This window comes from Mauremys mutica, chromosome 15 (genome assembly GCF_020497125.1).
Source record: "Mauremys mutica isolate MM-2020 ecotype Southern chromosome 15, ASM2049712v1, whole genome shotgun sequence".
Taxonomy (NCBI): Eukaryota; Metazoa; Chordata; order Testudines; family Geoemydidae; genus Mauremys; species Mauremys mutica.
The window spans coordinates 1845213-1857801 of NC_059086.1; the positions used below are offsets into that span (position 1 = coordinate 1845213).

The window sequence follows — 12589 nt, forward strand, 5'->3', positions numbered from 1 at the left end:
GCACGCCCACCAAAAAACTCCCACCGCCAATCAAAGCCCCGGCTCCTGAATTCAAAACCCCTTCACCGCGGGATCCAGTTTTTCCATGTGCCTGGGGTGGGGGGGGTAGGGGGTCATAGATTCATAGACTTAAGGTCAGAAGAGACCATTCTGGTCATCTAGCCTGACCTCCTGCAAAACACAGGCCACAGAATCTCACCCACCCGCTCCTGTAACAAACCCCTAACCTGTGTCTGAGCTACTGAAGTCCTCAAATCGTGGTTTAAAGACCTCTATGAATCTATGAAGCCCGGGGTCTCCTGGGAGGGGGGCCAACTTCACCTCCCCGCCCCACGCCAGGCAGAGCGGGGAGGGGAGCTGCCCACATCCTGGCAGAGCGCTGGAGCTGCTGGGCTCCAGGTGACGAGGGGAGTGCCTCCTCCTCCGGCCCTTTGATGTGGTTTAGGTGGGCTCGGAACACGCCTACCACATCAGTCGCTGCAGGCAAGCGAGGCCGGGAACGCCCAGCTAGAGGATGCCTGGCCGTGTACTCCTAGAAACTTCAGCGCTTGCTTGGCGACTGCAGGCAGCAGCCGAGCAGCGGGCTTGGAGGATCTCCGGGGTGCCTACACGTCGGTGCCCGTGTCCTTTTCTGGAGCAGGGCCCAGCTTTCTCTCTTTTAGCACCGGCTGGACACGCAGAGACTTAGCTGCACCTGTTACTGCAGAGGCGGCGTGAGGGAGCTCGGCGTTCGGCTCAGTGTCCCACCCACAGAAATATCTGTGTGGGTTCTTTGGCGGTCGCTGCCCATCCCCAGCTATCTTGCATGGGTGTTTTTTGGAAGATAATCACTCTGCTGCCTAGATCATAAGACTCGGCTACATGGCCTGGGCTTAAACAAGCAAACAGAACAGCCCCGAGGCCCTGGATCCCAGAAGAGCTTTGACACAGGATGTTTTCCAATCCCCTCGTGATTCCAAAGGCGTTAAAAAGGCCAGTGCCCCAGTGACTGGCTGGCAAAACCGCCCCCGGACTGTCAATTTCCGAGTTGCGCCCAGCTCTGGGGAACACGGACACAGCCCACATCAGGTGAACTAGATCATCCTTGCCAGGTGCCACGAGATTCAGATCCTGGAACCTACGTCTGACGCTCCGGCTGCTCCTGGCCCACGGGTGGCTGGCGCGATGGAGCTGGGGGGAGCAGCCACTCTTGTCCTGGCTGCTGGTGTTCTGTGCCTGGCTCTCCTCTGGGACTGGAAACGGCAGCAGGAAAGCAGCAAATTTCCCCCCGGACCGACGCCTCTGCCGCTTCTGGGCAACGTGCTGCAGCTGAGCGGGGGGGACCTGTTCACCTCGCTGATGGCGGTAAGTCAGCGGCACGTGAAAATCAACCCTTTGGATATTCCCAGGGAAAAGCTACAGGCGAGGAGCTGAGGTTCAGAGTCCTCACCTGTACCTCAGGCAGTGTGACCAGATGTCCCCATTTTATAGGGACAGTCCCGATTTCAGGGTCTTTTTCTCATATAGGCTCCTATTACCCCCCACCCCCTGCCCTGATTTTTTACACTTGCTGTCCGGTCAGCCTAACCTTAGGGTAAAAGAATTTTCCTACAACCGACCATTATAAACCCAATTCAGGTTACACTTCAAAGAAATCTGAACATGTTAAATAACCTTAACTCTGTACTTTGACACCCCCCAAAACACGTATGATTAAGTTCAGTGTTTGTGAGCAAAGATGAAGCAGATTTTTACACGCACATTAGACATTTTTCCCACTTATTTTGTCCCAAGACAGAGTTACGTTAACGCTGAATTTCCTGGGTTTATAATGCGTTGTTAGGGGCTAGTTGCAATTTCCCTATATCATGTATTTTACTGGTGTTTTCTCAACCGTAATTCCATCTTCACGGAGTCGTTGTCTGGGAGTGTCCCCGTGTGTGTGTTTCACTTAGTAATGCCCGACATCGGCAGTAAACGAGAAGCTGAGTGCGGACGTTAGTTACCATGGGATATTTTGGAAGATATCAGTGATCAATCTTCAGTCTTGTAATGGAGTTGAAGGGTCAGATCCGCTGGTATGTGCTCACTGCTCTCACCCTCCGGAGCAGCGAGAAGCGGCCAGAGCTGCTATTTAGGGATGGTTTGTATTGTCAGAGAAGTGCAAAGCAGCCCCCCGGAGTGGGTATCTGTTTTCCCCTCTGCCTCCTGGCCTTCGGTTCCCCCCACCTGCCCGGCCAGCTGAGACGATCTGGTGCAACAAGCAGCGTGTTTGGGCGGGGAATACGATGAACAGTCACTTTTTGCCGTTTTTCACAACTGAACGTCAGTTTGTCAACCGAGGCTGATGCGTCAGAGCGTCAGAAAAGCTCGCACAGAGTTGCCCTCTCTCGAAAGGGCCCATTGTTCTCCAGGCGGGTGAAGCCAGGAGCCTGCCGTGAGTCCAATTCTCCCAGCCCTTTCCAAGCCCCAGGGAGCTCAGCCACTGGCTAACAGCGGTCGAGGTTTGAGCCCCGCTGAGCGAGTGCCGTTCCCTCGTTAAAAGCTTTTTCTACGTATATTCTTCTGTGGAGAATGAAGCAAGAACCATAATTCCACTTCCCACCTGACTGCCCCGTGAGCAATCGGCCTCTCGGTGGTGTGATACGTTTGATAAATGCACAGACAAAATCGTATTGTTGTGTAATCTAGGCAGGTTTTCGCATCACACCCAGCCCGGTGATAACTGGGCCAGGGGCGCGTCACAGGAATGAAAAGAGAATCACGCAGGGTCGCTGAGTCACCCCGGGGAAAAATGTAGGTGCCAAATCCTCAGCCGTCGCTTTCGCTGATTCCCAAAGGGCCTCCCTGGACTAGGAAGGGGGGAAGTTTTCACAAGGGATATTGAGCCTCACATCCTTCCTCTAGACCCGTCTGCCTCCCTCGTCGGGGCAGCGTCTGTTCTTTCCTTCTTCCCATTGACACTCCTTCCCCTTGCAGCTGCGGGAGAAGTACGGCCCGGTGTTCTCGGTGCTCCTGGGCTCCCGGCGGGTGGTGGTGCTGTGCGGGCACGAGGCGGTGAAGGAGGCCCTGGTGGATCACGCCGAGGAGTTCAGCGGCCGAGGAGGCATGCCCACGTTGGACAGGATCTTCCACGGTTATGGTGAGCGGGAGGGCGGAACTGGGTTGCAACCTGGGCAGCCATCGCGTTCCTCTTTGTGGATGGTTGTCAGCCCCCGAACCTTGCCGAAGCATCGTCCCGCCCTCTACCCAGCTCACCAGCCGGTCGGGAATACGGCCCTCGTCTGGGTTCACCTCGCTGCTCCAATCGGGCAGAGCAGGGACGAGACGCTGGCTCCGGCACGACCCAGGGGAGCACCCCACCCCCCCCGTGGGGCTATTTGGGGGTCACGGGCACTCGCTCGCACACGTTTCCTTGTGTCTGGCTGGCGGGTTTTTTGGTGACAGGTTTCCAAAGGGCTTGGAACAAAGACACATTTCAAAACTTTCTAACTGCACAAAGCCGAACACTCCTTCCCCACCCCTGCCCCAAGGCCCCGCCCCGTCCCCTCCCCTTCCCCAAGGCCCCGCCCCCATCCCCTCCCCTGCCCCAAGGCCCTGCCCCTGCTCACTCCATTCCCCCCACCCACACTCACCAGGGGGGTGAGGACTCTGGCTGTGAGTGCAGACTCGGGGGTGGGACTGGGATGAGGGGTTTGGGGTGCAGGGGGAGCTGGGGCAGGGGGTTGGGGCATGGGGGGGGGGCTCCGGGAGGGAGTTTGGGTGTGGGAGGGGGCTCAGGGCTGGGGCAGGGGGTTGGGGCATGGGGGGGGCTCCGGGAGGGAGTTTGGGTGCGGGAGGGGGCTCAGGGCTGGGGCAGGGGGTTGGGGCAGGGGGGGGGCTCCGGGAGGGAGTTTGGGTGCGGGAGGGGGCTCAGGGCTGGGGCAGGGGGTTGGGGCATGGGGGGGGCTCCGGGAGGGAGTTTGGGTGCGGGAGGGGGCTCAGGGCTGGGGCAGGGGGTTGCGGTGCAGGAGGAGGTTTGGGGTGCAGGGTCCTGGCAGCACTTACCGTGGCTCCCAGGAAGTGGCCGCCAGGTCCCTGTAGCCCCTCGCCCAGGGGGTCTCAAACTTCATTGCACCACGACCCCCTTCTGACAACAAAAGTTACTTCCTGACCCCAGGAGTGGGACCAAGGTCCAAGGGCTTCACCCCCAGGCGGGGAGCTGTAACCTGAGCCCTGAGCTTCAGCTTCAGCCCTGGCCAGTGTCCCCAGCAAGTCTAAACCAGCCCTGGTGACCCCATTAAAACAGGGTCGCGACCCACAGTTTGAGAACCGCTGCCCTAGACGCCGGAGGGCCCGGGAGGCTCCATGCACTGCCCTCGCGCCCAGAGGCACCGCCCCCACAGCTCCCATTGGTCACGGTTCCCAGCCAATGGGAGCAGCGGAGCCGGCACTAGGGGCGGGGGCAGCACATGGAGCCTCCCTGGCAGCCCATGTGCCTAGGGGCCACAAGCACCTGGCAGCTGCTTCCGCGCGAAGGTAGGGCAGGCAGGGAGCCTGCCTTAGCCCCAGGCCCCTGCTGCGCTGCCGACCAGACTTTGAACGGCCAGCCGGCCGTGCTGACCGGAGCCACCAGCGTCTCTTTTCGACTGGGCAACCCTACGCCGCAAGCACCGAGCTTTGGGGCTCACGTGGGATTCACTTCTGGATCTCTTTGCCATTGGCCCGTCCTCCCTTATTGGGGTGGGTGTCACGGGGCTGGGAGGAAGTGACAGATAATAAATGCCAGAGGTCCCCTGGGGAACTATCCAACTTCCCCCGAGAGCCACCCGGAATCAGGGGCCAAGACCATCAGAAGGAGCCAGTGGTATTGCGGGGCTTGGTTTTGGGGGGCTCAGAGGTGCCGCACCCACAACTTCAAGTGGGGGCGATGGAAGCTGCTGGTGCTGAGCACCTCTTTAAATTCAGACCCCAGGGATCTCATGCTGGGCAACCATAATCAGTGGCCATGGAGTCCCACCCAGTTCATCCTCTGTTCCTTCCTAAAGTGCATTCACCTGGGCTTTGCCCCATAACGTTCCCACGATTTCAGCCCAGGGCTCCCCGTTAGAACCCCTGGGCTTCATGCTCGACCGCGGCTCGTCACCCTTCTGATCCCCGTTGTCTCCCCTGGGCCACGCGACGCAGGTTAGTCTCCGGAAGGCCTCACACGGCCGCCCTCCCGAGAGCTTCTCACAGAGCTGATCCCCAGTGCACCCCGGGAGGTGGGTGCGTAGCTGGATTTGCATTTTACGCATGAGAAACCGAAGTGCTTATGTGTGAGTCACTTCCCCTGTAAGTACTTCAGTTACTCGTCTGGGAAATGGGGATTCTACAGCAGACAGGGGGGCTGGTGGCAAAATCGGCCCCCGAAGCTAGACCGGCACCTTAACTATAAGGCCAGTCTTCCTGTAGCTCCTTTAACGTTTCTCCTGGGTCGGTGTCTGCCCCGATCATGCCTGTGGCTGTTCTCCAAACACCTCCCAGCTCGGGAATAACTCCTTCCACACAGTTAGCATGTCCCAGCCTGGACCCACCATGTCTAGACTCGCTGTGTCTCCTAACGCTGGAGATCAACATTCAGGAGCGGGAAGATGCAAAGACAGAGTCAAACTGCGTGATGAGAACTTACCCGCTGGGTTAGAAGAATGTGTCGGATGCCAGGAAAGCCAGCGAGATGCCCTGGGGGGTTCCTAAGCAGCGTTCAGCCGGTTTCACCGGATGCAGCAGTTAGCAGAACTGGGCCTGTTTTGCAACAGCAGCATTCGAGAATAATGAGTTTGAAGGGTCCAACCCAGTTTGACCATCCCACTGGTCCACTTCATTTTCCGTTCACAAGCATGTTCTTGCTGACACCCCTCCGTTCTCTCGCTGGCTGGTTGTCATTGGTCCCTCCGCCCCGTCTGTTTCCCTCTCTCGTCCTCAGGGGTCATCTTAGCGAACGGCGAGCGGTGGAAGCAGCTCCGCCAGTTCTCTCTCGCCACCCTGCGGAGTCTGGGGATGGGGAAAAGCAGCCTCCAAGAAAGGATCACGGAGGAAGCTCGGTGTCTGGTGGAGGAGATCAGGAAGACCAACGGTTTGTGTCTGCTGCGTTGGGGCTGACGGAGGGTCTAGGTTCTCCACACGCGGAGGAGGGGCAGGGGGTCTCTGTTGCTCTCGCTGGAGACTCCCGGTGTTGAGCTTTTCTGAAAACCTGGCCCGTAGAGCCGGGCCTGCTGGGCCCTGTTCCTCTCCCGGCCTCTCCCTCACCTCGTGCCTTGGGTGCCCATCAGCTGCCCAGCCGTCGGCCTCCTCAGCTCCAGAGCAGAGGGGGTCACCTGGGGAGCGGAACGGGGGCAAGTTTGTGCATCGAGAGATTTCAGTTTCTATCTCCCAAGAGTTGGAAAAGGATGAAAAATCCCCCTGGTCCCAGCTTGGCGCCGAGGAGGGGGCGCGGCCCGTCCCCACACTTCGGTGCCCCTCGCGGTGAAGCATTAACCCCGGGCGGCTCCGATCGGCTAGGGATATTCCCCTTCCTGCCGCTCCCGGAGTTCCCGGTGGCTCAGCGCAGTCTGTTCTGCCACCCTAGGTTCTCCCTTCGACCCCAGCCGCCCCCTCAGCCACACCGTCGGCAATGTGATCTCCTCCATCGCCTTCGGGCTCCGCTTCGACCACCAGGACCAGACCTTCCTGAGCTTACTCGACGTCATCCAGAGCCTCTTCCTGGAGCTGACCAGCCCCTGGACGCAGGTGGGTGCTGCTTGCTGGGGCCGCGGGGGGTCTGTGCAGCCTGGGACAGGTCCTGGAGTGGCAGCAAGCGAAGGGATCCTTGGAAGGAGAGCAGGGAGGGAGCTAGGAATCCAGGCTGGATTTTCCAAGGTATTTAGGTGCCTAAAGATGCTCCTAAGTACGCTAGGCACCCCGCCCCCAGTGTGAGTTGGGTGCCTGTCTGCATCTTTGCAGATCTGGCCCTTCATCCCTGACCGCTCCCCACCCTCCTGCAGTAGGATGGAAGCCTTCAGCCGGGGCTCGGACCTACACAAATGCCAAGGCCTTATCCCTCCCAGTGGCCCAAGTGCACCACCAGACACCTGCTACTGAGGGCAGCGAACTTCACAGCTGCTGGCGTCCCCCCCAGGCTCATCCCTCGTCCCTTGAGCCCTCCTGGGGCCCAGTCTGACCCCAAGCCAGTGGGCTCCTGGGTGTAGGCGTGGTCCAGGAAGCCTGACTGCGGCAGAGCTTCATGCCTGTGCCTTTGGGGTGCGGAGCAGCCAGCCTGTCGGATCTGGAGCGCACACATGTGACTAACTCCATCCAGGCCTGGCACAGAAACCGGGCCCGGCCAGCAACTCGCAAAATCAGACTGTTGGATCCCAGCCGAGCAGGTGGGATGTCTCGGAGGGGCAGAAGCAGGGTTCCTCCCAGCCCAGAACCAACGACGCAGGCAGGGATTCCAGGGCTGGCCCCCGCTGGCGATTCTATCACCATCCGCTGGGGCTCTGGTGTCTGTTCTAAAAGCCCCAGCTCCTGGAGTCACGGGTTCTGGGGCAGACTCGTAGCCCGCCGCTTTTTTTTCTCACGTGAGTTTGCCCTCGTGTGTGCCGAGAAGAGCGTGAAGGCGCGGCGACGAGCAGCCGGCCCACGGAATGCTCTCCAAAGCCGTCATTAATCTTCTTTTAAAATCTCATGATTTCCGAATGCTTGGGGATGGCAGCCCTGTCCTCGCCACTTGCTGCTGCTTCTGGGCTGCCCTGAGCCAGCCATGGGAGCAGCGAGACGGAGGTCAGCTGGCTGCCTGCGCCGCCCGTTCTCACGTGACATCCAGTCGGGGCGGCTCACGAGTGACCACCCACTGCTTCTCCGCGCTGCTAATGGAGCTTTCCACGTCTCTCCCACCTTCCCCCTGCAGCTCTACGAGATGTTTCCAGGCATCATGCGCTTCGTACCCGGCCCCCACAACCGGATTCTTCAGCACGTCGAGGTGCTGCACAACTTCGTCACCGAGCGGGTGCAGAGGAACCAGAAGACCTTGGATCCTGGCTCTCCCCGGGATTACATTGACGCCTTCCTCATCAAGATGGAAGAGGTACAGAGCTGTGGGGGCCAGGGCGGTATTTTAGGGAGGGGGTCTTCAGTGGACTCTGGGATGTTCCTTCGCATAGGCTGGGAACCACAGAGTCAGAGAGCATCACCACATCTGTCTGCGACCAACGGCCCGTGGAAAGAATCCCCTTTATCTTCATCCCGGCCAAGCCCTGGCTTTCCTTTCCCTTGAGGAATATCGCAAGTGACGGGCAGTCCATAACTCCCTGGTGTCGCTTTCCAGGGGCAGGAGTTCAACGCACTGGCCCCGATTCTCCGCTGCCCTGCACCCAGGGCAGTCATTTACCCCCAGTGCAACGTGACTTAGACCCGCTCGACTCGTTCCAAGGCAAACAGCCCCGCCAGGTGCAGGGCACTGGAGGGTCAGGCCCATGGTTACCAGACAGCGTTTCCTATGCAAATTATCCACGTGCTCAAGCAACGGCATTGCAACCCCTTCACGCTCACAAGACAGCACCCGCGAGAGATGTGCACACCCAGGCAATGCTGTGTGCATTCAAGCAGCCTCCATCCTTTGATCTCGGGTATTTGATCTGAGGCTTTAAGGCTGCTTGTTGAGTCAAAATACTACGTTAGAAATATTGAAAGATCAAATTAACGTCCTCATGAGTTTTTCAGGTTAACTCACAAGTGTATTGGTCTGGCCGTGAAACCAGAGACCTCAGCCATGAATTCTGGTGGTGCAAATATTTCTCTCCTGTTTGTCACCCTGCTGTTTGAGTATCATCAGCTATGAGATTTTTGGGGGTTTTTTTATTTCCTCTTTCAAGGAAAAGCAAAATCCACAGAGTGAATTCCACACAAAGAACCTGACGCTGAGCGTAGTCCACTTGTTTTTCGGTGGGACGGAGATGGTGAGCGCCACCTTGCGATATGGGTTCCTGCTCCTGATGAAGTACCCAGAGGTACAAGGTAAGTCGTAGGGCTGGTTAAAGGTTTCTGACAGAATGGGTTTCTTCCCCTCTATTTCCACAACCCTGCGTTTAGAAAAGAGAGATCAGAAGGAAGTGTTCAGTAAGCAGCCGTGTCCCACTTCAACAGGTTTGGAGCAAAATATTCCAACTATTCATCTCGATTTTTCTTAACTTTATATGATTACAACTCAGAATGAAATGAAAATGTTCAGAATCGAAACCAAAGGGTTTTGACCCAAAATGATTTTTTTTTGGCATTATTTTTGCCAGGAAATTCCTACATTCTTTTGTGGCTCTGGTGGTTCCATTTTGGAATGGAAACCAATTTTGAAATCACCAAATTGCCCACAAAATGGATATTCCAGTTGCCACTGTTTTGCTACCAGCTGTTACTCCAACTGTGCCAATCGGGATGGAGACCGCGTGGACCAGAGAGCAAATCCAGAGCCCTTGTCTGTCCTCTTTCGCTGTCTTTAGCCCAGGGGTCGGCAGCCTTTCAGCAGTGGGGAGCCGAGTCTTCATTTAGTCACTCTAAGTTAAGGTTTCACGTGCCAGTCATACATTTTAGCGTTTTTAGAAGGTCTCTTTCTATAAGTCTATAATATAGAACTAAATTATTGTTGTATATAAAGTAAATAAGGTTTTTAAAATGCTTAAGAAGCTTCATTTAAAATTAAATTAAAATCCAGAGTCCCCTGGACCGGTGGCCAGGACCCAGGCAGTGTCAGTGCCACTGAAAATCAGCTTGCGTGCCGCCTTCGGCACCAGTGCCATAGGTTGCCTACCCCTGCTTTCGCCTCTGTAATGAAAGCATTGGCTTTTAAGAAACTCTTCTGCTGTATATAAGAGTGGAGCTGGGGCGGGGGCTGGGTTGGAATCTGGAGCACCCCAGCCCCACCCCACCCCGGCTCTCACGGATGGGGTGGACTTTGTGGTTAATTCACTAGACCCTTGCGTGAACTGCCCTCAGTCACTAAGTCCATGCTGGTTAGTTCTCCGCCTGTCAAACAGGGGTGGTACTCCTTTGTGTCTTGTCTACTGAGATTTTAAGCTCTTTCAGGCAGCAACGGTCTTACCATGAGTACGTACAACGGGACCCTTGTCTCAGCCAGGGCCTCTCGGTGCTACCGAAATACTAATAAGAACGGTTCAGGCAGCAGCGGGGCAGATACCGTGACCTGCCCCTAGACCACAACTTTGCTGGGGTGTTTCCTGCCACATGCTCCCTGTGCCCGTAACGTGCCTTCCGCTGATGTCTCAACAGAAAAGGTGCATCAGGAAATCGATGGTGTCATCGGCCGGAACCGCAGCCCCGCTGCTGAGGACCGAAGCCGGATGCCCTACACCCACGCCGTGATACACGAGATCCAGCGATTCAGCAACATCATCCCGCTGGGGATTCCACATGCAGTGATCCGAGACACTCAGTTCCGCGGGTACATGCTCCCCAAGGTACCGAGTCCAGAGCTTAGTGTGAACGCCCCGTTTACGTTTTAAAATACAACAAACACACACACACACCCGGCAGCCACCCTTTATGGGAGCTTTCCGTAGCGTCCGTGAACATTTCTGTTTCCCTCTCCTCGCGTTACACTCTGCTTAGCTATCGCCCTGCACCCCAGAGACAGCTGCATTCAAAACGTGGCTTTGAACAGACACCAGGATAAGATGATTTTCAAGTGGGCTTGCTCAGGACAAGAGGAACTATGTGCATGTGCACACATGTGAAATACAGTTACAGGGGCGCTCTCGGGCATTGGCGGCCTGGATCTCCATCGGCCTCTCTTTCTTTCGCTAAAAGATCACAACAAATCTCTGTTTCCGTGGGTGGGACAATCAGGCTGGGGTGTTGGGATTTCCCCAACCACTAAGAGGCGCCATTTCTCCATAATTCACAGCTGTGATGTGGCTCAGAGGAGAGGGGTCAGGACCTGGCCTGGGGAGACCCGGGGGTGCAATTCCTGACGGGCTGGGTGTGGCTGGCAGTGCACGGAGGCGAAGGAGAGCTCTGATTGCAAACCAAGCACCTCGCGCCTGGCTAGCCGCTTTGTACAAGCCACGTGCCCATACTCTATGGGGCTGCACTGCTGACTCCGGCTCATGGGGAGAAGGTAAAGCAGGTTTGCTTTGTGGAAGGGAGTGACAGCCTAGCAGTTACAGCAGAGGACTAGGTGTCAGGACTCCTGGGTTCTTTCCCTGCCTCCGCTGTATACGTGGGTCCCAATCCTGCAAACACTCACACGGGTGCCATGGCTAAAATAGATTGAAACTGATGAGGAAACTCTCGCTGCAATAGCCAAACAACCAGACCCACCTCTCTTACCAGGGAACAGATGTTTTCTGCGTGCTGGGCTCCGCCCTCCGGGACCCCAGACACTTCAGCGACCCAGAACGCTTCGACCCTGGGAATTTCTTGGATGAGAATGGCGGCTTTAAGAAGAACCAGGCTTTTGTGGCTTTTTCCTCAGGTACCAGCACAGCTCCCCCTTCCCCAGCCCCCACAGATCAGGCCTCATGCCTAACAAATGAACTCCTTGAAGGCTAAGTTGGGGGAGCGTGGGCATGACTGTGGTAAGGTTTAACTCGCTGCAGGGTGCTGAGGTCTGTGCATGGAAGGGACGGGGTGTCTTGTTCAATCTCCGGGACAGTCAGCCAGGATTCCTTTACTTGCCTTTGTTCCCCTAGGGAAGCGGGTGTGTCTGGGTGAGGGTCTGGCCCGCATGGAGCTCTTCCTGGTCTTTACCTCCGTCCTGCAGCGGTTCACCTTGCAGTCGCCCATCGACCCCCAGGACATTGACCTCACCCCAAAAGCGAGTGGGTTTTGGAACATACCTCCTGAGTACAGGGTCTGTGCCCTCCCACGCTGAGGAGTCGTCAGCGGACATGCCAGGAGAGCAGTTCCTGATCGTGAAACAAACAGGGTAAGCGTGTGATGGCCCCAAGGCTGGACCTGTGTCAATGAGGAAGCTTTTCCATGGTACAATCTCATTTGCAGGTCTTGACGCTGCACATTCCTGGACAAGTTACCGCAGGCGTTCACTCATGTTTTTTCTTTTTAATGCCAAGATATCCCTGAAGCCATGTACAGTTCTGGTATGGAGAGAGCCCTCGGATGGGGAATGTTCATGGCTTAGTGGTTGACGCGCAGGACTCGGGGCATGACTCGGGGGGTTCTGTTCTCACCTTTGAAAGAGTGTGGTCTAGTGGTTATAGCAAGCACCTGGTAGTCAGGATGCCTGGGTTCCATTCCTGGCTTAGGTGGTGGGGCTCGGGAGTGTGGCTTATTAGAGGAGAGGATTGGGACGTTGTGATCATGAGAGTCTGTAGGATTGGGACCCAAGTATATGGCAGAGGCAGTAAAAGAACCCAGGAGTCCTTACACCTACGCCCCTGCTCTAACCACTAGATCCCCTGCTACTTTCCTAGAGCTAGAAATCCTCAGAATTGCTGGCTCTGGGAAGGAAGTAGGTGTCAGGACTCCTGGGTTCTTTCCCTCTCTCTGCCATATACCTGGGTCCCAATCCTGCAAACACTCCCGCATGCACGATGGCTGAACTCGATTGAAACTGACGTGGGAGCTCTCACAGCGACAGCTC

The 12589-nt window shown here is 56.7% G+C and overlaps 1 protein-coding gene across 1 annotated transcript; it reads left to right on the forward strand.

Annotated features, from left to right (window-relative positions):
* Positions 1-866: 866 nt before the first annotated feature.
* On the forward strand, positions 867-12323 carry LOC123350065 (cytochrome P450 2G1-like). Its single transcript, XM_044988417.1, has 9 exons — positions 867-1344; positions 2959-3121; positions 5924-6073; positions 6566-6726; positions 7886-8062; positions 8850-8991; positions 10258-10445; positions 11320-11461; positions 11679-12323. The coding sequence occupies exons 1-9, from the start codon at positions 1165-1167 to the stop codon at positions 11858-11860; spliced, it is 1485 nt and encodes a 494-aa protein (XP_044844352.1). The 5' UTR covers positions 867-1164; the 3' UTR covers positions 11861-12323.
* The last annotated feature ends 266 nt before the right edge of the window (positions 12324-12589 follow it).